Below are 24,767 nucleotides of genomic sequence, written 5' to 3' on the forward strand. Positions count from 1 at the left end.
TATGATCTGCAAATATAATGTGGTGCTGCAGTAAAAGATGCATTTAAAGGTGACTGGAGGAGGGAAAGAGGCAGAGAGCAAACTGCAATCTTGAGGAGCAGACGGATCTGATTGCCTGGGGTGCTGGGCTGGGCGCACCCCACTGCTGCTGGGGGTCACCCAAAGAGCCCCCCACCCATCCAAGGAAAGGAATAAACTTAACCGCTGGAGGGGCATGAGGAGCTCAGCCCCCCCAACCTCAACAGCAGCTAACAGAAACGCCAAGAGCAGCAGGAGGAGGCAGCGACAAGGTAAGAGAAGCGGTTTCTTGTTCTTTTCTTGGCGGTGGAGTGGGGACGAGCGGTGTCCCCAGGTGCCCGGCATCCAGCGGACAGAGCCTGGAGGAAGGTGTTTAGGGCATCTGTGCTTGCCGAGAATCCAGGCTTTCCTTGTGGCCGCTGGCAGCGGAGGGCAGCGACTGGGAGCTCCCTCTCCTCCCCTCCCCGGCTCATTGCCGTGGGAGTTCCACGGTTAAAGGGATAAATTGATGGTTTTTGGCTTCTTTATGTTTTCGGGCACTCTGGGTCTCCTCGAGGTCGACGCTCTGGTCTAGGTGTTGCTCAGTCTGGTCGTCTGTTGGTGGGGGAGGGGGAGTACAGCGGGTTGAAGCTTGAAGCTTAGGTTTTCCTGCTTTTCGCTGGTTTGGGTGTGAGCCTCGTCCAGCCTCTTGTTCCCTGTGCTCCCTGGCTGTAGGGTTTTGCCAGACAAGTGGCCTGATTGGAAGTGGCTCCAGAGCACAGGGCTATGATTCAGCCACCCACATTCGCTGAGAAGCCTAAACCGAGCTGAGAGGGAGAGGATCAGAAGGAGTCTAGGAGAAAAGAGCAGGAGAGCCAGATGGACAAGAGAGGGGACCCAGCTCCAGAGTGGAAGGAAGATCCAGCTTCCCCCAGGGCCAGGGACACATGCAAGGGAATAGCTCCACTGCGGTGCTGGGGGTGGGGCCGGGATTTGGCGGCCAGCGGTCCCATTTCTCTAGATTTTTCCTGAGCGATTTGCTTAGACCAGAAACTAATGAAGGCAGTCAGACTCCCTACCCACCCAGCAACCCAAAGTCTACTCTCTAGTCCTTAGGGAGGTTGTGGGGGCGGAAAGGGGGACGGGGCTGAATTTCTTCCTTCCCCAACCCCCTTCCCTTCTCCTCCGGATAGATGCAAAGCTGAATCTCCCGCCCTGCTCGCTCAGCTGATCTGTGGCTTAGGTAGTTTCATGTTGTTGGGATTGAGTTTTGAACTCGGCAACAAGAAACTGCCTGAGTTACATCAGTCGGTTTTCGTCGAGGGCCCCAACCCACCTCTCCCACTCCTACCTTCCCAGTGGGACTGCCCCCCTGCCCCCTCCCAGATAGGGCAAAGTGGGTGCAGACCAAGGAGGGCAAGCTGTGAGTGGGGTTGCAGAACAAGTCTGGAGAACCCTGCTTTATGCCGTCCTCTCCTCAACCTGTCCCAATCCCTGTGACTAAGGGAGAGGAGTTTTTCCTGCAGCTATTGTCTCCTAGGCCCAGCTGATGGAGACAGACAGAGGGTCCAGCCAATTCCAAGGAAATTCAGGAGTTTGAGTAAGAGGTGGCCTGGCGGGCGAGCTCAGTTGGGCAGCAGGGTGGGGCAGAATCATTAGCAGAGAGAGGAGACAGAAAGAGAAGAGGGTCTCCGGAATGGTTAGCCTCTCCCACCTACCACCTCCAGTTGACTGGGGCTCGAGAATCCCCTTAGAAAAGTAGGGTACCTGGAGGTTCCAAGAGTTGGGGAACTCTGAGTGCCAGCCCAGCCATTTCCCCTTCCCCTTCTATAGCTCCATCTCCAGGGGAAGGACATGTTTGGGGTGTTGGTAGGTTAGAGAAAAGCCATCAAGTCCAAGTAGAACCCCTCACACATGCACACGCAACTGGAAAACATCAGGGCAAAAACCTGACTCTGGTCTCTGTTTAGTCGTCTGTGGCCCGTAGGCCTCGGTCTCTGTGACTGTAACTGTCAGGCTGTCTTTGCACTATATGGAAACGTAAGGGTGAACAGAGGCTGCCCGTGACCACCATTGCTATGTTGGTGGAAAGGTTGTTGGCTGATGCCAGGGGGAGGAGGGGAAGAGAATGGGGTAGAGGAAAATCTGAGCCCTGTGAAACTTTGCAAAGGTTCCTCTAGTCCTTTCCCCCTCTGGTTCTTCGATTCTGCCCCCGGTTGCTACAGAGAAAGTTCTCAAAAGAGATTTCTTTGCCTGCCTGCTGGCGGAGTGGGGTGGGGGCATAAATGGGGGAGGGGTTAAGGAGACTGAGGAGATACACCCCTGTTCTCAGAGATACTGGGGAATAGAAGCCAAAAGAAAGTCAGGTTCTTGGTTCTCTTACTGTGAAATTATTATGATTATTAAAATATTATAAACTTCTAAACAGGGAAACAACATTATGTCCCCGTAACAAAATATATACAGAGTTCTATATTCTCACAGTCATCTGCTGGGAGGGATATATGTGACCTTGTATGAGTGTAGGCTCTGTGTCTGTCTGTTTCCCCTAGGCTCTCTTAAATACCCTGCATGTATTTATACACGCACACATTTATTTTCCCCTCTCTCTTATGCAAACATATTTATTTTGACTGCTAAGGAAGCTGGAGGAGAAAATGAGAATAGAGTTTCTTGTCTCTCTAGCTGAATTGTTGGTCTGTCTATCCCCCATCCCTTTGTGGGGGAAAAAATTTCTTCTCTTGGAGAGAAGTATTCAAACCTCTCTATGGCTCCCAGGGAAATGGGGAAGTTTCCAGAGAGGCAGGCCAGCTGGTGGGAGGCAGGCAAGGGATTCCCCTAGTTTGGGGGCTCCTAGCAGCCTTTGAGTCTTCAGGCTGCCCCAGGCACACAGTCAGTTGGGGTAAAGGGTATCCCAGGCAGGGACTGGGTGCTCAGGAGTATTTGGCTTAGAGATAGAGTCTCTGATGGGCCGAAATTCACCAATGAACGACTTCTGTGATTTGGGTCTCTGTGCCCCCATTTCCGTTTCAGAGCTGTTGAGCTTATGTGTGGGAGGTCATAGAGCCAGGGGTTGAGGTGTCTCCTCCCCAAATCCAGAGAAATGGAGCGAGGTCTCATAGGGCCAAGGTGAGGGCCAGTCTGGTGGTCAGAGTCCATCCCCGGCCGTAGGCCGTGGATCATGGCTAAGGCGATGGTAATTATTTATTCGCTTCGCTGGAAGGGAGTCTTCAGAAGGAACAGCGTGAAGAGAAGAGAAAAAAATTACCTCTCTCATCTGCGGATATTAAGATGGATTTTTATTTCTTAAAGGACCCTCCCCGCCGAGAGCGCATAAGCGTAAACTTAATATATGCTCCGCAGCCCAACTCCAGAAATCGCAATAAAAGTTAAAACCTCCCCTACTGGTTTTTTTTAATTATGATATGGGAAAGAGGAGCAGGATTTATAGAGCTGAACTCTCAGTGTGTGAGTGTTTGAGACTTGCGAGAGGAGGAAAAGGCAAGAGCTCGCCAAGGCGAGCCTTGGTCTCTGAGATGTCTCGTCTGCTGCTGAGGCTCCGGCTCAGCCTGACAGATCCGCTGTGGCCTCTCTGGGACCTCGCCCCGGCCCAAGGCCTGGCTTCGGCTCGGAGATGCAGCCCTTCCCGAGAACAGGTGAAGAAGGCGGCGGCAGCGGGGACTGGGGGCTGCGGGCGGCAACGCCAGGGCTCAGGGCTTTGTGTGGGTCGCGCAGGGGGCGAGGTTCGAAGTCCTGGGCCGGGCCGCAGCCCGAGTGTGGCCCAGACGGCTGCGTGGCCAGGAGGGGTGTCCAGGCAGGGCGCAAGAGCACCGGCAAGGTGGATTGTGTATGGACTTTGGCCGCAGACAGAGCAGAGCGGGCTCCCGGGCTGTGGCCGGCGGCGAGGCGGGCAACCGGATGTTGAGTCTGTAGAAAGGACCTTGAGGTCCGCTGGGTGTTTGGGCTGCCGTGGGGGCGGCGGCCCAGAGTGTGGAGCACGCGGCGCACCGGGCGCGGCGGTCGGCGTGGGCGAGGCAGCAGGCCCTGCACACCTCTGCAGCTGCCGGGCCGAGTCCGGGACGTCTGAACTGAGGCCGACCAATGGTCACAGCATGAAAAATAAATGCAATGGACGGTCTGTCTTTCTTTTCTTTTCCACGTAAGAGGTCCTTTCTTTTTTCTCTCTTTCGGAGATACCTGGATTTGATCCAGAGCAGGTTGCCCGCGGGAGGGCCCCGCGAGCGGCAGCGCGCGAGGGAGGGAGAGAGAGGGAGGGCGAGAAGGAGGGAGGGAGGGAAGGAGGGCGGGCGGCGGCGGCCGTGGTGGCCGGGGCTTCCCTCCCCAGGCGGGAGGCGGCTGTCCTGCATCTATGGCCGTGGGGAGCGGAGGAGCAGGTAACGAAGGCGCTTCCGAAGCGGGATTGGACCAAACCAGAGGGACCGAGTCTTCTGGGTCTCTCTGCCTGAGGCCCTGGAGGGAGAGAAGGTAGGGAGATCGGCGCCCGCCGGGCCTGGCAAAGAGGCCTCGGGAAATGTTGAACCTGTATGTGATCTCAGGCTCACACTCATGTTGTGGGTCTGTCTGCCTCAGGAGATGCGGTTTGCCTTTCTGTCTGAGACGCCCCAAACCCTGAGCTCTCCTTCCCAAGGCTGGAAAAAAAAATCGGGAAAAACGGCGGAATTTGCACTTTCATTCATTGGGTTCTCTGCAACTCAGCGGGGCTGGTTAAGGCGCCCCCAAGTTGGAAGGGCGCTTTGCTTCTGTTTCCTGGATGCAGAGTCCTCTGACTCCCTCTGCCACGGGCTGAGTTTCCGGCTCCAGGTTCGCGTGTCGCCCTGAGGTTTGAGGCCAGACAGCTCGCAGTCGGGCAAGGAGGGCGGGGGAGAGACGAGCGGCTCTGGCCCCTTAATTGTACTTCGGACCCGTATTGTCTCTCCTTTCGCCACCTCCGCTTCCTCAGTCTGGGCTCCAAAGTCACTGCAAATTTCCTTGCCACACATACATCACACAAAAGATCAGGTAACAAGGCGCTCAGGGCCATTGGGGCTCCGGGCAGGGCAGGGAGCGGCTCTAGCTCTGGGGCGGCTCCCCCTCCAGCCACTCCCAGGCTGGAAAACCAGACCATGTTGGGGGAGCCGGAAATAGCCCCGTTTGCTGCGGAGCGGCAGGGCGGGGGCGCCGGCGGGAATGCAGGCCCGGCAGGCCGTGGCGTTGAGAGGGCCACGTTCACAGGCCCTGAGGATTTCACTCCTGCTGGGCTTGGGGACCTGACTCCTGGCGTGTAGGGATCCCAGATACCCACCTGGGGTGGGGGCAGGACGCGGGTCTCCTCGCGGCAGGCCAAGAGAACTCAGTTTCTGCTTCCAGCGCAGGCCTTAGCTAGGAGGAGTTGTGTGTGGGTGTGTTTTTCTCAACAAAGAGGGATCAGGAGAGAGAAGGGGGGAAAGTAGAGGGGAACCGGGGAGGGGGCGGGGAGGGGGAGAGGGCAGTGGAGAGGTGAAATGAGCCCATTTCAGGGGGAGAAGGAAAATGAAAGCAAATGGAGTACGGCCTTCTCCGCGCAGGGCGGGTGCTGACGAGCCGGGAGCGGGCTCCCTGCCTGCGGCAGCCGGGATGGCCCGCTGGGGGCACGGGAGAAAGCCTGTTTTAAATTTAATCCGAACTTGACGGTGTGGATTGAACCGGAGGGAATTTAAATCACTAAAAGGAAGGCGCGGGGCAGGGGGAGGGGACGACTCTAACCTGTCTATCTTTCTGCCTGTCCTTCCCACGGTGCTAGTTTGGTTATGGCCGCAGCTGCCCAGGTTTCAGGTGATGGAATAAAGGTGCCCCTCCCCCTCAGGGGTCTCTCCTGTGCCCAGTGAAGTCTTTAGAGGGTAGGAAGGAACTGTAAGAACAGAGCGAATGCACAGCTGCGAGCTAAAGCTGGGGTTTCCCCCTCCCCAATGAGAACTCCCAGTGGCCTCCAGTCCCTGGGTTTGCCTCAATGGTGCTGAGGAAAATTGAAGGGAGTGTGTGGGTGAGGGGGAGTCTGGAGTATGGCAGAAGATTCAGAAGGAGTAACTGAACCCCAGGAAGACAGACCTTCCTTCTTGGTGCCCCCATATCCTTTGTGCCCCACCCCCCGCACCTACAAACCTGGATTTGAGGGAAATCTGCAGGTCCGCTTCAAAGCCCTGGTTTGCCACCCACCCCCCTCCAAATGTGGAGAATGGGGGCTACAGGCCACATGCAGTTGTGGACCTGCGGAACCTCCGCCCAGTGGACTCCGGGACTCCCAGCCTCTTCTAGCCCCCCTCCCCAAGGCCGCCTCTCTTCGAAAGGCGCAGGGAAAATGAGGCATTGGCTGGGAAGGGGCTGTGGGCGAGGCCTGCTTCCTGATCCGCAGTCGTGCCTGCCTCTGAGTGGGAAGAGTTCGGAGTTCATACTCCCGGGAAAAAAAAACAAAATAAAATAAAGGAAAGCGACAGTCTCCTTGGTTTCACAGGGGATTTCACAGCAGCAGGGATCCCGCCACTGATCCTCACTGCCCGCTGCTGCCGCCTCCGCAGAGTGGGCAGGCAGGGTGCGCAGGCAGCTCAAGAGTTGAAAAGAAGGCGGTGTTCAAAGGGGGTAGGAGAGAAGGGGGCGTCTCTTTACCGCCCCGATGTCTATTTGAGGAACTTTCCCAAATAGCAGAGGCCCATAGGGGAGGCTCCTTAGGGACTCTTTCCTCCAGGAAAGCTGAGGCTGAGGCAGCTGGCCTTGTCGCCAGGAGAAGACGCAAAGGAGGAGCAGGCGTGAAACCTCTTTCCTCTTCTGTTTCTTCGCTCCTTGACTAGAGCAGGGCTCAGCCCCCAGTCGCCTGAGCGGCTGTCTGGGCCAATATGGGGTTCTATATCCCGGAGGCCTAGTGTACCCACCCGAGCAAGTCTCCTGGGAGGGGCAGGAAAGGAGGCCTCTTCCGCCTTTGTGTCCAGACAGAAGTGGCTGCCGCGCCCGGAGCCGGTCCCGCGGCAAAGGCCCGGCAAGCCTGCGGGCTGCACAATGCCACGGCTGCTCCGCCAGCTCGCCCCTGCCCCGTCCTGCCTGCGTACGGCCGCCCTTCCTCCGCCTCCCTCTCTGCACGCCTGTCTTTCCCGGCTCTCCTATCTCTTTTCGTCTTGCCTTCCTTCTTTAATTCTCCCCCTTTTTTCTCTTTATTCTAATGCTCCGTTTCCTTCTTTCCTCTCTTGGGCCTGGCTCCGTGTTTCAGTTGGTCTGTCCCAGGCTGTCTCGCGTTCAGTCTCTCAGACTCTGTCCCCTGATGTCCTCTTGGTCGCAGTCTGGCCCCGGGCCCCGCTGAGGGCTAAACGTCTCTGCTCATCGCTGCCAGCAGCCGCCCAACAGCCGGGCGGGGTCCTCAGCCACCCTGGGCTGGGGGAGGTGCTGGCTGCACTGGGGATTTGGAGAAAGCCTCCGCAGGGGTACTGGAACCTCCTGTCTTTTCCTTGAACTAGTGAGGGAGATTTTTTGATTGACAGCTAACCCAACTCCATCAAGGCCAAAGAGATATTCTGTTTCTTCTTGTAAGTTGGGTTTCCCAGCTCAGTCCAGCTCAAGGGAGGGGAAGACAGTGGCGCCAAGGAGCTGAACCCCCAAGTAGCCTCTCCCCAACCAAACACATCCTTCATCCTCCCCCATGCGTTGAAATCCCAGCCTCGTTAAACCGCCCCGCTAGACCGAAAAGGAAAAGGAAAGAACGGGAGAGGGGGAGGAGCAGAGACTTGGGAGTGGGCCTATGGAGCTGGGGTCGGTGCTGCCAGCTGCAGCTGTCTCCCCCCAACTTTCCTCCCCCGCAACACACATACTATACACACTCTCCCCAGCCCTTCTCCACCCCACAGGAGAAAGATCCACAGAGATGCAGGAGAAAACTAGCCCCCGCCCCCACCCCTGGCATTTGGTCCCCTCCTGGGGACAGGAGGGGGAAAGAAGGGCAGGCGTGGCTGGGTCTGGGAAGACTCCTACCCTGCTGCCTCCAGAGCCTGCATCTCAGCCTCAGCTCCTGCCTATTTTCCCTGGCCACAGACTGGGACTCTTCCTTTCTGACCCTGAAATTGCACCCCTCCTTCAAATTCACTCTACCCTGCCTCAGTGCACCATATCTCTGGAGGCATCACCTGTCCCTTCCCCCCGCCCCCAGCCAACCTCCATGCCCCCTCTTCTTCACCCACACTGATAATTTCCTACTTGACTAAAGCCCCCCTTTACTACACCACCATGGGACAGTCTGATGGAAAGCAGAGGGCTGGGCACAAGCCCTCAATTGAAGGAGGAGGTAGCAACCAACTTATTGGGGGGAGGAATCCAAGTTGTCTGATGTTCCTTTACAATCACACTGCCCCCTCTGGAATTCCTGCATCCGACCCCAAAGAAATTGCTTTCTCCCGTCCCTCCGTTGCTTTTTTCCCGTTCCAAAAACAGCCTACAATTTTATTTAATGAAAGACACATTTATGAACAATCAAATGATCCTCATAAAAATTTTATTGAAGGACGTAAAAACAAGCTACTTGCCCACGACCGAGGTCGCTCTCTTGCCTTGCCCGCTCTCACCCTGGCTTTCTGCAGACAGAGCCCGGGAGTGACTTCTTTTTTAGGGGGTGGGGGTGGGGGAAGTGTCGCAGAGATGGAGCTGGGGGCAAAGGAGGGTGAGCAGGAAGATGGGATGGGGACGCCCCACTTAAGTTGTGTGGATCTCTCCTACACTTCTTCAAGCTGGCAAAGAAAGATAAATATAGACAATAAATTTAAAATAAAGGCGCCTGTATATCTGTGCCAAAGCAAAAAGAAGACTTCTGAGGCTGCTGATAAAGGTGTATGAGATCCTGAGGTTCTACCCCTCCCACCCAGGGAGCACCTTTCCCAGGCTTCCCCAACCCAGATTTGGGGGGCTGAGTTGGCCAGTGGCAGAAGAACGCTCCCCTTCCCTCCTTCCTTCCCTGTATCTCATCTTCCCCAGTCCCCTCCCACCCTCCCTCCCTCACCGCTGCTGCTGCTGCTCCTGAAAGAAATACATACATACACACTATTTAAAAACGCATTTTTAAAAGCCACGTTCTGAACTGACAATCGCTGATCTCGGCTCGCGCAGAGACTGCGGGAGCGTCGGGGCCGACAGAGACGGATTACGTCAAGAAATAGTTCCTCCACCTACCTCGGTCGGCCTCCCCGCCCCTGCGGGGCTCCCGCGCCCAGCTCGGCCCTTGGGGTCCGAGAACCCTGGCTTCGGGGACTGGCATTTTCACCCCATTAAAAAATCCTCATGGTTGGGGGGAGGCCATCTGCTTATGGGTGGACATGGGCACAGGGGCTTCTCAGATGAGCTAGGAGCCGTCCTGAGCGGGTGACCGGTGCCTTGGGTCCAGAGTTCCGGACCCCCAGGAAATCGCAGGTCGCGGGGAGCAGCAGAGGGAAGGGGGTGGGAGAGGGGGAAAAAAAGCAAGGAAAAAAAAGCCCCTGCGCATTGATCCGCGCCGTATTTTTGGGTAAATACGATCACGTGGGGGCCGGGGAGCCAATGAGCTGCGGGGAAAAGGCTGGAAAAATAATTACCTGCCTTGATTGTTCTGTGAGCAGATAAAAAGTACATATACAGTTCATACAATAATCTTATGTATGTAAAACCCCGTTACGATGTCGGCGACGGGGCCCATCAGTAACTATTACGTGGACTCGCTCATCTCTCACGACAATGAAGACCTCCTAGCGTCCAGGTTTCCGGCCACGGGGGCTCACCCCGCCGCCGCCAGACCCAGCGGTTTGGTGCCGGACTGTAGCGATTTTCCGTCCTGTAGCTTCGCGCCCAAGCCGGCCGTATTCAGCACGTCGTGGGCGCCCGTGCCCTCGCAGTCGTCCGTGGTATATCACCCGTACGGCCCCCAGCCCCACCTCGGCGCCGACACGCGCTACATGCGGACTTGGCTCGAGCCGCTGTCCGGCGCCGTCTCTTTCCCCAGCTTCCCGGCCGGGGGCCGTCACTACGCCCTCAAGCCGGACGCCTACCCCGGGCGCCGCGCGGACTGCGGCCCGGGCGACGGCCGCAGCTATCCGGACTACATGTACGGCTCGCCCGGGGAGCTGCGCGACCGCGCCCCGCAGACACTGCCCTCGCCCGAGGCGGACGCGCTCGCCGGCAGCAAGCACAAAGAGGAGAAGGCCGACCTGGACCCCAGTAAGTTGGGAGCAATTTTCCTTTACAACCGGCGCGGGAGGGGAGGGGAGGACGGGCGGGGGCAGCCTGATTACAGCCCTCCCGAACCGTGCAGGGAGCTCGGGAGAGGGGCGAGGGGGCGAGGACTCAATAAAAGCGAATTACCTTGGGGAGCTTTCAGGGGCAGGAGGTCTGAGAAGGGGGCCCAGGGAGACAGGTTGGGAGAGAGCCGAGGGGAGCTCCTCTCTCAGGAGATGGCTTTGATGAGAGACCCCTGCCCCCTCCTCCCAGCCCAGGCTTTTTGGCTCAGTCACCACTTTCGAAGAAATGCAGACAGGGCCAGGGGATGGGGCTGGGGGCGAGGTTCAGTTTATGATTTGAGATGGGATGGGGAAGAGGTGAGGAGGACACTGGGGGCACAGAGGAGATACCCCCAGCGAGAAGAATTACCCCTGCTTCCCAGTCAGCGTGGAGGTCCTCACCCCACTAGAGATTCATAAAACAGAAGGTCCATGGACTTCTCCCCCAGAAGCACTGGGTGAGGGGTCTGAGATATTCCGAAGCCTGGAAACTTGGAGAGATCAGGACTTTCAAAGAGAAGTGGGGACAAAAGTGGGGTCTGAGTCTCCTTAAACTTGAGAACCCTCTTCTGAGGGTCTTGGAGGTTAAGGGTTGAGAATGGGGATCAGGGATGAGGAGTGGGCATTACCCCAGATTAGAGAATTCTACACACACACATACACACACACACTCCAATCAGGGAGACAGGCACCTTCTGAGGATTGCACAGGAGGGCTAGGGTGGGGGGCAGGTGGGAGCTGCAGGGCCAGAAAAAGGGGAAAGAAGGAGAAACAGCAGGGGAGGGGGTGCAGCCCCCTGGGTGTGAGGAAGTGTCTGGGGGAGTCCCAGGAGGGGGCTGCAGGAAATCTTTTCCTCCAGCCCCATAAGGGGCCAGGGCCTAATTATACCCCTCTGAAGGCTTCCCTCCCTGCCCTCAGCTACTCCCATAAACCTGAAATTGGAGGCTTGGCTCCTGCAGAGCCTGTCCTAGGGCTGGCAGGAGGGGGGCACTGGAGGCCAAACAGGAAAACTAAGATATAGGGGAGCTTGTCCCCAAGGCCAGCAGCTCTCTGGGGAGAGGAGAAAGACTTTTCCCGTTTCAGCATCACCCTGAGAATTCGCCTCAGCAGGGTTGAACTCCAAGCGGGAGGAGGGTGCTGCAGAGGGAGGTGAGGGGTTTAGGGACTATCAGGGTCAGGAAGCAGAACTGCTAAAATTTCAGGACTTGGTCGTGGGCTGGGAGGATGGGAGGGGGCAGAGGAGGAGGGAAGTGGGGAGGAGAGAGACCTTGCTATAAAAATAAAAAACAAGAGAGAGAAGCGTTTATGGGCCTATGAAACGGTTGGGAATTTGGACTTTTTATGAGGATATTCTCAAATTACTACTCTTGAAGCTGAGGACCAGACTGGAGGGGCTTTGATAGCTTTGGATTTCCTACAGTTTTAGGTGCTGGAAACTGAAAAGGGGGAAGCTGGGGAGGGGACAGAATGCAAAACGAGGAAGGAGGAAAATTCCTAAAGCAAAATGTGTCCAAATTCAGGTTCAGTTATTGCATTTGGGGAGCCTGGCTGAGTCTGGGGGTAGAGTAGCAGAAGTCCTGGGCTAGAAAGGGGCTCCACTGACCCCTGCTTGTGTTTGGCCCTCCAGGCAACCCCGTGGCCAACTGGATTCACGCCCGCTCCACGAGGAAGAAGCGCTGCCCCTACACCAAGTACCAGACGCTGGAACTGGAGAAGGAGTTTCTCTTCAATATGTATTTAACCAGGGACCGTCGGTATGAGGTGGCCCGGGTTCTCAATCTCACCGAGCGGCAAGTCAAAATCTGGTTTCAGAACCGAAGGATGAAGATGAAAAAGATGAATAAAGAGAAAACCGACAAGGAGCAGTCCTAAACACTGCCCAGCCTGCTGCCTCAGCACAGCCAAGGGAAAAACAAAAACCCCACAAAATACCCCAACACAGGCCGGGGAGAGACGAAAAAGAAAAGGAAAGAGCAAGATAGAGAAAAGCCAATCAGCTTAAAAAGAAAAAAAAAGGAAGGGGAAAAGAAAACTCTTGCGATTTGGGAGGGTTCAGTGTTGAGATATTGGTGTTTTAGAGTTAGTTCTACCCAGCGAGGAGGAGGCGGGGAGAGAAACTGCGTTCTCTTTCCCCAGCGCAAGCGAAATAAATGACACACACAAATGTGATTTTTTTCTCCTTTCTTCAGAGAAGCCAGTACTTGAATTGCTATATTTCTATTTTTTCCCCCTGTATCGTATTTGGTCCAGGCCATCCCTCCCCGGGCCTGGGGCGCTCTGCGTGCAGATTTTGTACAACAACAAAAAAAAGACACACACACATACATCATAATGATTCTCAGCCCAGGAGCTGAGGGGCGAGGGCTGGGGACCATGCCGCGGGCTGGGTCGGGCCGTGCAGGCCGGCGCCTTGGGCTGTACATAGCAGTGTTTCTTCTCATCCCCAGCGTTCGTCCCCAGCGTCTGTCCTGTAACGTGCTCCTGTTTGTTATGGTAGAACAGCCCTGTGTTAATATATCGAAGTCACTTAAAAAACCAGAAACTCAACTGTATCCAGTTCTCGTTATTTCTCCTCCCTATGGTTCCCAGTTTGCTGTTGTGGAGGAGGCAAGTGCTCAGGCCGTCTAGCGGAGGCTGGAGCCAGAGAATGGGCTCCTTCTACCTTGGAAGGGCAAATGCCTGCTGCTTCTCTCCAGTCAGGGAGGGGTGGGGGGGCTCGGGGGGCGGGGTGGAGGCTGCTGAGGCCCAGGCCCAGCTTGTGCTTGCCCCGGCTGGCTGCCTACAAGTTTCCTGGTGGCTAGATGGAGTGCGGCGGAGAGGCACGGCATGAATGGCTTTCCTTGGCTGTAATTAATTGTAATAATTTATGAGTACAAGAGATCGGAGGGAAGAGATAGGTGAAGATGAAAGTTGGGTGCTGGGTGAGGGCCCAGGCTGGATTCTTGCCTGGCTGCATTGGTGCTTTGGTACTTGCAGGGATGGCTGGGAAAAAAGGCTGGGAGGGGGTGTGCGACTAGTAGGAAGGCCAGGCAGGCCTCAGAGAGCAGGACAGGCACTGGGGACTGCAGTGGGAGAAAGAGAAGAAAAACAGAGAGTGAGAGAGAAGAGACGGGACATGGAAGGAGAGAGGAAAGAAAAGGAAGAAAGGAAAAAAGGAAGGGAGGAGAAAGATGGCAAAGCCAATACAATCAGAATTAGATGGTTTCTACTTCTCAATGCAGTCTCAGCTCCTTTCTCTCTTTCTCCTAGTTCTTTTCTTCCCAATCTCTGTCTCCCCTACTCTGTTATTTAGTTTGAATGTTTGTCTAGGGGTGACTGGGTCATGCTGTGCAGCTGCAGCATTTCTGGGAGATGGTGTGCCCAAGGCCCAAGGAAGCTGGCCAGAGATTAGTCAGGAGTGGGTGCTCCCTGGTGGCTGTGGGATCCCAAGCGCAAAGGTGTGGGGATGTGTGTGTAACAGCCCAGTGGGGCTGATCGACTGTACTGCACCCCAGAGCGCCTTCCTAGAACCAGCAGTTTTAATCTGCTAATCAGAAGCAGACACAAGCTGCGGGTATGCCTCGGCCCAGCGCCCCCTTTCTCGGAAATCCCCCAATCTGGAAACTATTAAAATCAGGCTGTTTGAAATATAGTCCTTTAATATCTCAAGCTGCCCATTCTGCCAAAGGTGCAGGATATCGCTCTGAATATTTGGGGGATACCTCCGTGAAAAAATAATTAGAGACCCCAGCCCATGTGCTGCTCCCCGTAGCATCACCTTACAGGATGGTGAGACACTTGTAGGGACCAGCCCCTTCCCCATCATTTGAATCTCCTACTCTCTCCTTCTATTTAAAAACTCCAATTTCGGTGACTGGAGGAAGGTAGGAAGGGGTGAAAATTTTGTTTCGATAATAGTGGGGGGCAATCAAGTCGCAACAAGGGACTTCGCAGTCGCTGAAGCACCAGCTCCTCTTTCAAGCTTAAGAGACCGCCTGCCCAATTCCAGAAGCATTGTTTTCTTGGTCCATTTGAAAGATGCTTTGCCTATAGTTTTTCTCCTTCTTCACACCTCTCTTTGGCCATTTTGCTGTTCTGGAACTCTGACTCCTGTTCCCCACCCAGTGGAGGCCAAGACACCCCTCTCTCCCCTGGTCGGGAGCGCCGGGATGCGGGCTTCTCTTCCAGACCGAGAGCGGCGTTTCCGGGCTTCCACCCCGCCCCTGCTCCCAGGCTCTGTCGCCTCCCCTCAGCGTCCATCAGCGCGGCCTGCTTCCTGCAGCCGGCCTGAGCGGCCTTACTGCGGGCAGGAAGGAGGGCCGCGGGCTTGGAGGACCCTGAGGAAATCATGGGATGCAGAGCAGGCCCACCCGGCCCGGCCCACTGTTCAATCCCAGCCCAGCCTGCAGGTCAGGATTGGAAACATTTTTTATTCGCTATCATTTACGAATTAAAACAACAACACAACTTGCATCTGGGGAAAGAAATGAAAGCTGGGGGTAGAGAGGGGCTAGCAAACGCCCTCTTCCCCTAATCCTTCCCTCCCACCTCTCCTCTGCTCCTTTGTCAGAATCACAAAACCCTAAAGGTTGTTCCACTTGGGAAGGCAGCGGATAGGTACATTTCCGCAGCCCCGAAATGCCACTTTTATGGCGCTGTTTGTCTCCCTGTTCTGGGTTTTGAATGGGGCCGAACAAAACAGCAGCGCGGAGCTGGCTAGACGTCTGGGCTTAATTGTTTTATGGTTTAAATAAGGTGGACACTCTTTCCTTTGAAATCGGATTATAGGAATGTTTTGTCTATGGCCCACGGAGAACAGGACCTCACTGGCTGAGAGGGAGAGGTGGAGAGCGCGCGCGCGAGAGGGATGGGCTACAAACCAGGGGTCAAACAGCCTGGAGAAGTCAGAGTCCCACCCCAAAGTCCTGCAGGAGGCGGTGGAATAGTCGGTGCGGGGCCAGCATCAGGGTAAGAGGAGCGAGGACTTTAGGGTGCGCGCCGCGGGCAGGCGGTCGTGGGAGCCTCGGAGCGTGCATCCGCGTTCGCGGAGATGTTCCAAGCCCAGAAATGCGCCTGAATGGGGATAGATCGCGGTAGTTGCTTTGCTTAGAGTCTCTTAATTGGAGAAGGGAGGGTAACAAAAAGAGAAAACAGTGTGGAACCTTTCACAAGGTTTTATTTCAAGAACTTAGAAAACAAAAGAACAGCAGTCCTGGGGCAACTCCCTTCCCGGGAATCTCTCTCCTGCGCACCCATCTGGAGATTCCTTCCTCCCACTTCCCACCTTTGGGGCAAGCCTGGGACCTCTGTTAGCTTTTTCCCAGTCGGACTGCATTGGAGCAAATGGACGCGAGGTGGCGCTGTTGCTCAATGATAGAGGCGGCCGTGCCCCGGGCCGCCCTGGCCGCACTGACATTTGAGGCCCGGCCCGCAGCCGCTGCGAGAAGGCCCCGCGCCTCGGCCGGCCCGGCCCCACTGACTCTGAGCAAATCAATCCTCTCACCTGCGAGGTGTAAATAATTCGCGAGTGGCAGCGGGAGATGGGCCCTCGCTCTGGCAGCAGACTTAGAAGGCTCAGGAGGGCAGGCATCAAAAATAATCGCTTTGTGGAGGAGATAAGTGCAAAGCAGGCAGCGAGTAATTAACACAAAAAGGCAGAATGACCCGGACAAACGAACATAAATCCGTGGTACCTATGAGGGCGGTGCAGGCCTCGGGGAGAGGGACAGAGACGGCCTCGGCGAGGATGGCTGCTTTCGGTTCATTTCCAGGCTCGGGGAGCGAAATAAACCAGATAACGTGTAAAAGAAAGCAAACAAACAAATGAAAGAATGGCGGGGACCCCTAAAAGGGGAAACCAAGTCCGGCCAGGGGTTGCGGGACTGGTGGCTCTCCGGGCAGGCGGCGGTGGCGGCACACTCGGGACAGTCGCATTCCAAGACACAAAGGCCCGGAAGAATAGCTCTCTGGCAGGGTTTTCGCTGGACCATAAAATGTCGAAATATCCCCCCCCCCCAAATGATAAGGCGCAGGCCCCAGAGCGGATCCAGCCCTCTGGGCCTCCTTTTTCCAGGCTGGGAAGAGAAAGTATTTATGACAGTCTCCAGTGACCCAGATGTTGGGAGCCCAGAGTCCACTCTGTTCATCGCAGCACCCGAAGAGCAGGCTCAGAAAAGGCAGGACTGGAACCAAAGCTGAAGGGAGCTGTGGTAGGGGTAGAGACGCCCTGTCCTGACTCCCACTGTTCTGGACCCTAGGGAGGCCTGCAGCCCTGGCACAGCCCTCTTCTGACCCTTCCCTCCTCTGCTCCAATGCCAGAGTTCCGGGTGTCTAAGAGTTTGGGCAGCTCCTGATATGGGGGTGGGATTCCCCGAATGCAGGGGATCCTGGAAGGAGCTCTTGCAGCCTGCACCAGTGAATCTCCTTCGGGAATTTGACAGAGAGTGGCCATTTCCCCAGCAATTAGTTAGATAATAGAGGGACTGGGTTGGGTGGGGGGAGGTGTTCATTCTCTCTAAACCATCCTGCCCTGAACCGCCATTCCTTTTTCCATCTCCAGAGCTGGGCTCCGGATGAGGAAGGAAAAGATCTGGTTGCCTAACCACCTCCTTCCTCATCCAACCCTGAAACCCCCAGGATGTGGAAGAAAAACAGGTAGCATTTTGTTTTCATAATGCAAAGACCTAAAGATTCATCTGTGTTTGTCAGGCATGTGTGCATGTGTGCCTGGGTGTGCACATGTGCGTACAGTGTCTATGAGGTGGCAAGGATGCTTCCAGGCATGTGTGTGCTAGTTTACACTGAGCATGGACTTGATGTGTCTCAGGGTGAGAAGCAGCACGTACAGTGCGTGTGTGTCCTGAGTGTGCTCCAGGATTTCCTGGGTGTAACAGCCTCACACACTAGTGAGGGAGAGGACTGGAAAAATAATTCTTATTCATCTTTTTCATTTGTATGCACACAACACGCATGTATTCTCACTTTCTCCCTTTTTCTCTCTATCTGTGTTAAGCCCAAATCACTGTACACACTTATGGCCAAAGAAGGGTGCTGATGGACTGAGGTTCTTTAATCCATTAGAATTAACTTAAATGTATTCAGTCTTGGGGTGGGGGAACCCTCCAGAGAAAGTGTGGATAAATATTTAAAGAGTGTCTGTTGACAGTTTCCATCCACATCCTGGCCTGGGCAACCTGCCTGGGGACGAGGGGGCTGCAGTGAAGCCAGGGGCCCCACCAGGCTGAGCTGGCATTTCCTCTGGCATGGGGGTATGTGGGGACAAGTAAGAGGCCTGCTCCAGTCCCCTTCAACTCAGATGCAAATAGTCTCCTAAGAAGAAATGTCCTGAATCAGCCCAACTAGAAGCCAGGGACACCCAGCTGCCCTTTCCTTTTAGTCTCCATAAGCAGCTTTGCTCTCAGAGCCCCTAGCCAAGCTTGTGGCCATTGCCTGGGTTTCCTGCTCCGTGCAGGGGCTGGTGTCTGAAAGGGCAGTGTGGCCCTGACTGGGTATATGGAGTTTTCCCCAGCCCCACCGCCTCTGACCCTCTCCTCTACCCATAGCAGGTAGCAAGAGAGTCTCCGGGATCGAAGGAAGAAGACAGAACAGATTTGGACCCTGGGGAGGGGCCAGGGGATGGAGGGTCTGATGCCCGAAGTATTTAGGGGTATGGTGTGCTTGTTCCTTCTGAAAGTCTCCAGACTTAGGGACCCCCCTAGGGAGCCCATCTTTTGGGTTAGGGGCCCTGCTCTGGCTTGCAGGTATTCATCCCCTTGGAGGTCTTATACCTGTTGAGGTAACCTGGGTTGACCTGATGGCTCAGGTGTCTCTCTCTCTCTGAGAAGAAGGAAAAGAGAAGCGAGGTTGGGGGCGAGAGGCACCTTCACATCTAAATTCGTACCCTGGAAAAGCTGGCCCCAGCCATTAGCTGGGGCTGGCTCACCAGCCCCCTACACACACCACACACCCCCATCCCTCCCCCTCTCCTCCCCTCCCCTTCCTCCAGGTCCCCCCAGCCCCGTACCCCTCAACCCCCACCATCTCTCTCTCTCTCTCTTCTCTCTCTCTCTCTCTCTCTCTCTCTCTCTCTCTCTCTCTCGCCTGTCTTCATGTCGTGGATTGATGAACGCGAATCGCGTGTAAGCGCCGCCACCGCCGGGAGTCTGAGGAATTCGCCTGGGCTGTTAAAGGAAAGAGCTAAGTGAGAGAGCGCGAGCTCTACCTACCGACAGTGAGGAGCGCCGTCGCCGCCGCCGCCCGCTCGCTGCCCGCCGCCGCCGCCCGCGCCCCAGCCCCGGGAGCTCTGCTGAGCCGGCCGAGCTCAGCACCGAGGCGCCCCTAACCTGCCCAGCCCCCAGCCCACCAGCCCAGCCCAGTCCCGGGGAGCCAGCCGGCCTGGGGTTTGGTCCCGGGGGGAGGGGGAGTTTCGGGGGTACCGGGCGGAGTAGTCGCGAGCCAGAGGGGAGGGGGCCGCGGGTTTTCATGTACCCAGCATGAGCTCCTACTTCGTCAACCCCCTGTTCTCCAAATACAAAGGCGGCGAGTCCCTGGAACCGGCCTATTACGACTGCCGGTTCCCTCAGAGCGTGGGCAGGAGCCATGCGCTGGTGTACGGGCCCGGCGGCTCGGCGCCCGGCTTCCAGCACGCTTCGCACCACGTCCAAGACTTCTTCCACCACGGCACCTCCGGCATCTCCAACTCAGGCTATCAGCAGAACCCGTGCTCGCTTAGCTGCCACGGAGACGCCTCCAAATTCTATGGCTACGAGGCGCTCCCCAGACAGTCCCTTTATGGGGCTCAGCAAGAGGCGAGCGTGGTGCAATATCCCGACTGTAAATCCTCCGCCAACACTAACAGTAGCGAAGGACAAGGCCACTTAAATCAAAACTCGTCTCCCAGCCTCATGTTTCCATGGATGAGACCCCACGGTGAGAAGCCTTTTCTCTTTCCCCCTTGGTCTCCCGCGCTCCGGGGTTTTCCCCCCCTCCCTCGCCTCCTTTTTGTCTGCCCTCTCTTTTTCTCCTGGCTTTGGGGTCTCTCCCGCCACACCCCCGTGCCTGGGTGGGTTTCTCGAGGTTGGGAAGGCTCCGCTGGGGCGGGGCAGGGAGGGGGTGCCTAGAACATTTAGGGGATTGGGGTGAAGGTGGGGGAAAGCTGGTGTGTGGCTACAAAGGGTTAAAAATCGTTTTCTCCATCTCTGTCTGTCTGTCTTTCTCTGACTCTCGCACTCCCCGTCTCTAAAGTCAAAGTTGGGGAGGTGGCTGGGAATGGTACCCTGAGTACCCTGAGATTGTCAGCCTTTGGAACGAACCAGTTTCTCCAGAGGCAGGGAGCCTGGAGTCCAGGACAGTGGCCAGGCTGTCTTGGGGCAAAGGGAGACCCCTGTTTCTCTGCCCTAGCCAGAGAGTGGTGAGACTCAAAGGACAGGCTCTCTGGCTCTCTAGGGCACCCACAGCCTCCTCTCAGAGAAACAGCCTGAGGGCCACTACCCCAACTTTTCTGTACTTCCCCCAGTTGGGAGAAGACAGGGGAGCCCGACAGGAGGGGGAAAAAAAGAATGCTCAAAAGGAGAGGGGCCATGGAGATTAGGGGTCCCTGAGCTCCAGAAAACCCTAGCCAGCCCCCCAATCAAGGACTTATGGGGTCTCCCTGAGACCTGCAGAGTAGCTCAGGTCATGAGCCCCTCCAAGGGTGGCCCCTCATGGCCCAATTTCGAAGTACAGGGGGAAGCTATAAAGCGACAAGTTCCGGGGGGGATGGCCCATGATTTATTTGCTGGTCTCCAGTTAGCAATCAGGCGGAGCAGTGATACATTCCAGTAGATCAATTATTTTTCGTATTGGAAAAGCATTAGGCAGAGAGAGAAAAGCAGAGGGCAGTGGGCAGAGCCCCTCTTCTTTACCCACAGCTTTTTTTCCTTTCTTTTGGAAGCACTCCGTCCCCAGCCTTGCTCACTAAATGCCATGCTGCACTTGTAAACAAAGCTGCAAAGGCCACTTCCTAGAATTACAGGCCTAGTGGGGGGGATTCTACAGGTCTCCCCCAGCCCCTGAAAGGCCCCAGTTTCCAAACAGACCCCAGTCCCCACCCCCACCCCACCTCCCAAGGTGAAGCCAAACCAAAACAATCCCCCAACTTTCCTGCCCTTGTCTGCCTTCTGCTCTAGCCTTTTCCATAGAGGGGAGGAGAACTGAGAACAGGACATCAGAGAGGGGAGTTTAGAGGAGGAAGAGTGGCGAGGGAAAACCGAGCCCCCACCCAAATGTAATCAGACTGGGGTTTTCTTCTGTCCAGCTCCGGGGAGGCGCAGTGGACGGCAAACTTACAGCCGGTATCAGACCTTGGAACTAGAAAAGGAGTTTCTCTTTAATCCTTATTTGACACGAAAGCGTCGGATTGAAGTCTCTCATGCCCTGGGACTGACCGAGAGACAAGTGAAGATCTGGTTCCAGAACCGAAGGATGAAGTGGAAAAAGGAGAACAACAAGGATAAACTGCCGGGAGCCCGAGATGAGGAGAAGGTGGAGGAAGAAGGAAATGAGGAAGAGGAGAAAGAAGAGGAGGAAAAGGAAGAAAATAAGGACTAAGCAAAAAAGAGAGACCCCCCCACCTTTAGCAACTCCCTTGAAGTTTCGTTTTATGGTAGCAGATAAATTGAGAAGTTTACGACTGTCATTTGCTTTTATAGAGAATAGAATGACACTCACAACTCTAACTACCTGTCAGATACTTGCAGCTCTGGTTTTATTACCTTTGGACTTCCCCCTTCTTTATTTGTTTGGGGGCTGGAGGGGGGAGACCGAGACACAGCAAAAAGTTCGGACTCTCTGTCTCACTCCTTGCCCCCCACACACTTGTCCCTGCCCCCACCCTTCTGAGTCGTTCCTGGATTTTAAGGTCTGAGACCTGGCCTCCGTGCTCCTGGGTCTGTCTCTTGCCACACTCCCACCTCTCTGCTTCTCTGGTATTTATTTTAGAGGGGAGCCCCCTTGAAACGCAGAAGAGAACTTGTGGTTTTGTTTTTATGCTAAGGCTAGTGTACTAGATGTACTTTTTTAAAAAAGGAAAGGACAAAAAAATGAAGAAAGGAAAGGAAGGAAAGGAAGACAAATGTAAAGAAATAAGGAAAAAAGCAAGGAATATCCCCTCCCCCTCCCCAGGGCCCTGCTTAGAAAAACCCCCTTGACTTTCTCTAGGAACCTGATGGAAACCTGAAGGAGATGTGGGTCTTTCCCCTCCCCACATTTCCAGAAGGGTAGATAGGAGCCTGCAGTCGCCTCTAAAATCCTACCTAACCATCCCATGGTCACTCGGGCCCATGCCTTCCTCTCCTTCGCTGTTTGATTTCTGTTCTGTTGGGCCCGGCTTCCTCTGAGCTACATTAGTGTTAGTGCTCAGAAATCACCATAATCATGAAAATAATAATAATAATAAATCTTTAATGTACTACCTAAAGGGAACCTGCAATAATCTTGAAAAAGAAAAAGAGAAAAAAATTTAAAATCCTGCTATAGGAGAAAAAAAGAGAAAAAAATAAAAACCAAAAAAAGAAAGAAAGAAACCTCCAGCATATTTTATCACTACCTATAGGAAGAAATCCTGCTTTGAGAGTATTCGTAATGCGGTTTTGTTGTCGTTTGTTGCTGCTTATTTCACTAAGAAAACCCAACAACTGAGACTGCCTAGCCCGCCGGTCCTGTGCGCTTTTATTGTGCTTCTAACCCCAGTAGAGTAGAACTAAATTGCACTGAATGTATAGTTAACTCTGTCTTGAATTATCTGTTTATGCAACGTGCTCGAAAGAAAAAAAAACGTTAAAAATATATCTATAATAATAATTTTTTGTCATTTGTCTTTATGTCCAGCTATGAATGTAGATTTTGTGTCCTGACAGCCCTGTTCCTTGTCCAAGTACTTTGTATTGTATACGTGAGTCATAATAAAAAAAAAATAATAATAATAGAAGCTGGAATGACTTGCTTTTTCTCCATAGCTCTTCCCCGTTCTCTACTGTCTCCCTCCTTATCCCCCTGTCTAGCTCTCTGGAAATGGTCTCCTTCACTGCTCTGGCTTTGGGGTTGAGAAACTCATATGGAGAGAAGCCTGGGAATTGAGAAAGCATGCTGGCCTGGGAGGGAAGGTGAAAGGGGTGAGGGATTGAGAAGAGGAAGAGGAACAGTCCATCGGTTGAGAGAAGAAGGAGTCTATAGGTATGCCCTTGGGGGAATCTTGGCTCCAAACAAAGTGGGTTTCCAGATGCCAGGATCCCAGTGGGAAGAAAGATTTCCTCACTCATCCACCCTCCTCCTCCTCAGCCCTGGGCTGGGCCCAAACAAAGAATCTGCCCTATGCAACTATGACTTTTTCTTCCAGGGTCTGGGGCTGAGAATGTGATAGTGGGGTTCCTTCTGATCTCCACATGCCCCTTGTGGCCAGACCTTAGCACCCAGCACCCAGCACTAGAATAGTGAACCAGGTGGGAATGTGTGAGGCTCAAGGCAACTGGCTGGCCTGTCTGCAGGGCTTGCCTGAAGATGCCTGAAGATGGGAGATGCTAAGAATGGAGGATGAGGAAGCTTAAGCCTGAAGGAGAGGAGAAAGGAAGGGGAAAGTAAGTGAGTTTGTAGGTGACAAGCCTGAGCCCACATCCTGAAATTCAAATTCAATCCTCTGTACAGGAGGATTGTCATCACTGTCATTCAGCCTGCTTGTGTGCACTCCAACTTCTGTTCAGGCTGTTTAAAGTCCACTCCCTGCTTCACCTTGACAATTGGGCAGGTTACCCATCCCCCATAGTGTGGGCCATTTGCCTGGAGGATGGGCCTGCTGAGTGGACAGCCTGCCACCCCAGCCACAGCGGGGTACGAGGGAATCTTTACTGGTATCTTCATTCCCCAAAATGAAGAATTGAAGGCTCAGGGACCCAGAGGGTAGAAGGGTCTCTCACTTCTCTCTGGAGAGTCCTAGACTTAAAAATTCTGTTTATGCCAATAAGATTCTGGTCAAATAATCCCAAATTCCAGAGATACAAGTCTTCTGACTCAGTCAGGAGAGGGGAAAAGGGAGGGGAGGGATCTTCTGGTCTTAAAAACCAGACCCCCAAAGGCTGAAATATTTTTGAGGCCAGATTTTCTTTCTTTCCTCTTCTCTTCTCTTCTCTTCTCTCTTCTCTTCTCTTCTCTTCTCTTCTCTTCTCTCCATCCTCCTCTTCCTCCTCCTCCTCCTCCTCCTTCTTCTTCTTCTGTTTCTGCTTCTGCTTCTTCTTCTCCCACCACTCTCTCTCTCTCTCTCTCTCTCTCTCTCTCTCTCCCCACCCCTCCTCCCTACCCCTCATCTATCTAGCTCCTGGTCAATGATTTTCCCAGACCTAGGCCCAGGCCAACTCTTGTTTTGTGTAATTTCACCCGGGTCCCAGTCACTGGCCCCCACGCAAATCTGGCCTGCAAATCTGGCCTGAGTACAGAATTGAGTCGGACTTCCTTCACAGGGGACTCCTGCAGCCCGAGAAAGGCTGTGAATTGGAAGCACACGCTGTAGGCAGCTGGGGCAGCTTTGAATAGGAGCTCCGAGAAATCTACCCTAACCCGGGGTCCCTGCTGTGAGCAGCGGCACCAGCCAGGTAACCCTGTTCTCAGTGGGAAACACCGGCTACCCACCAGGGAGGCCAGAAAAGAGAGCATTTCGCTCCGACCTCGGGCCTTCCCACAGGCGTGTCCTCCATACTCCGAGGGACGGCCGAGGTTCCGTTTCGTTTTTAAACGTGGAATTATGATTGCTGTTAATAAAAATATCCGGCCCAGTAGCCTAGTGGGATGAACCCAGCATTAAATGGCTCCGAAGGGCCTTGCCACCTTTTCCCCACACCAAATGTCCCATTCATCCCTTGTCCTGCTCAGCAATGTCCGTGGCCCCAAGCCCGGCGCGTCGGAGGGCGGGGTGCGTCTGGCGCCCGGCTTTACTCGAGATGCCAGGCATGGGGAGGGCTAAGCCGAGGAAGCCCCAGCCACTGCCTCATGAAGTACCCTCTCCCCTACCCTTCCTGCCCACAGCCTCTGTTTTCTCGTTTGTAAAGAAAAGGAGGTAAAAACCCGTTTTATGGGGGAACATAATTGTGAGCGGGATGCGCTCTCTTTAGAATCGCGTCCTCCCAAATGCTCCCGCCGTCCCATTACCGGAATGAGGACCATTCGGCTGCTGCAGATAGGACTTTCTCTCCCATTCTTTACTTTTTTATTAGCCAATCAAAGTGGCTTCCGAAAGCTATTTGTGATTTGTGAAAAATAGTATCTTTCAGAATGCTGAGTTGAAGCATCTCGCTCATTGCTCCTTGAATTTATTATTCTAATCTCAACCGTAGAGATAGAATAATGCAGCTATTAAGTTGGGGGGCAAATTCGTTTCTCTGCATTAAATTTTTTTTCTTCCCCACTCCCTCATTGTGTAAGCAAAGGAAGGTGCGGACCTGCAAGAGATCTGGGGGTGGGTGAGAGAGGTAGCGAGCGTCCTGAAGGGCTCTTTGAGGGACCCTCGGATAGGCA

The 24,767-nt window shown here is 54.5% G+C and overlaps 6 protein-coding genes across 13 annotated transcripts in view; 3 read left to right on the forward strand and 3 right to left on the reverse strand.

Moving 5' to 3' along the window:
• Positions 1-24,767, reverse strand: part of ATP5MC2 (ATP synthase membrane subunit c locus 2) — a 497,231-nt gene that overhangs the window by 337,412 nt on the left and 135,052 nt on the right. The window contains exon 1 of one of the 8 annotated variants that reach the window (XM_050749060.1): positions 1,365-1,368. The exons of the other annotated variants lie outside the window; for them this stretch is intronic. The gene's annotated coding sequence lies outside the window, so the exon portion shown is untranslated. Of the gene's footprint in view, positions 1-1,364; positions 1,369-24,767 lie in introns of those variants that run through there. 8 annotated transcript variants of the gene reach the window in all.
• CALCOCO1 (calcium binding and coiled-coil domain 1) overlaps positions 1-24,767 on the reverse strand; it is a 394,782-nt gene that overhangs the window by 289,862 nt on the left and 80,153 nt on the right. The gene's annotated exons all lie outside the window — the stretch shown is intronic.
• The window catches only part of HNRNPA1 (heterogeneous nuclear ribonucleoprotein A1), a 414,942-nt gene that overhangs the window by 112,327 nt on the left and 277,848 nt on the right, over positions 1-24,767 (forward strand). The gene's annotated exons all lie outside the window — the stretch shown is intronic.
• On the reverse strand, positions 3,281-6,781 carry LOC126931174 (uncharacterized). The gene is made up of 2 exons (XM_050749044.1): positions 6,136-6,781; positions 3,281-5,884 (listed from the first exon to the last, which is right to left on the reverse strand). The coding sequence occupies exon 2, from the start codon at positions 4,362-4,364 to the stop codon at positions 3,708-3,710; it is 657 nt and encodes a 218-aa protein (XP_050605001.1). The 5' UTR covers positions 4,365-5,884; positions 6,136-6,781; the 3' UTR covers positions 3,281-3,707.
• Positions 9,234-12,792, forward strand: HOXC9 (homeobox C9). Its single transcript, XM_050749031.1, has 2 exons — positions 9,234-10,191; positions 11,878-12,792. Exons 1-2 carry the CDS (start codon positions 9,654-9,656, stop codon positions 12,120-12,122), a joined length of 783 nt encoding a protein of 260 aa, XP_050604988.1. The 5' UTR covers positions 9,234-9,653; the 3' UTR covers positions 12,123-12,792.
• On the forward strand, positions 18,509-21,769 carry HOXC8 (homeobox C8). The gene is made up of 2 exons (XM_050749034.1): positions 18,509-19,157; positions 20,524-21,769. The coding sequence occupies exons 1-2, from the start codon at positions 18,722-18,724 to the stop codon at positions 20,814-20,816; spliced, it is 729 nt and encodes a 242-aa protein (XP_050604991.1). The 5' UTR covers positions 18,509-18,721; the 3' UTR covers positions 20,817-21,769.

The sequence above is a fragment of the Macaca thibetana genome, chromosome 11 (genome assembly GCF_024542745.1).
Source record: "Macaca thibetana thibetana isolate TM-01 chromosome 11, ASM2454274v1, whole genome shotgun sequence".
Classification (NCBI taxonomy): Eukaryota; Metazoa; Chordata; class Mammalia; order Primates; family Cercopithecidae; genus Macaca; species Macaca thibetana.

What these genes read in the sequence shown, in the direction of transcription:
- HOXC8 (XM_050749034.1), top strand. Translation starts at nt 18,722, where the DNA reads ATGAGCTCCTACTTCGTCAACCCCCTGTTCTCCAAATACAAAGGCGGC. An exon ending in TCCATGGATGAGACCCCACG is followed by an intron (nt 19,158 to 20,523) that starts GTGAGAAGCCTT and finishes TCTTCTGTCCAG; the next exon opens with CTCCGGGGAGGCGCAGTGGA.
- HOXC9 (XM_050749031.1), top strand. Translation starts at nt 9,654, where the DNA reads ATGTCGGCGACGGGGCCCATCAGTAACTATTACGTGGACTCGCTCATC. An exon ending in GAAGGCCGACCTGGACCCCA is followed by an intron (nt 10,192 to 11,877) that starts GTAAGTTGGGAG and finishes TTGGCCCTCCAG; the next exon opens with GCAACCCCGTGGCCAACTGG.
- LOC126931174 (XM_050749044.1), bottom strand. Translation starts at nt 4,364, where the DNA reads ATGCAGGACAGCCGCCTCCCGCCTGGGGAGGGAAGCCCCGGCCACCAC.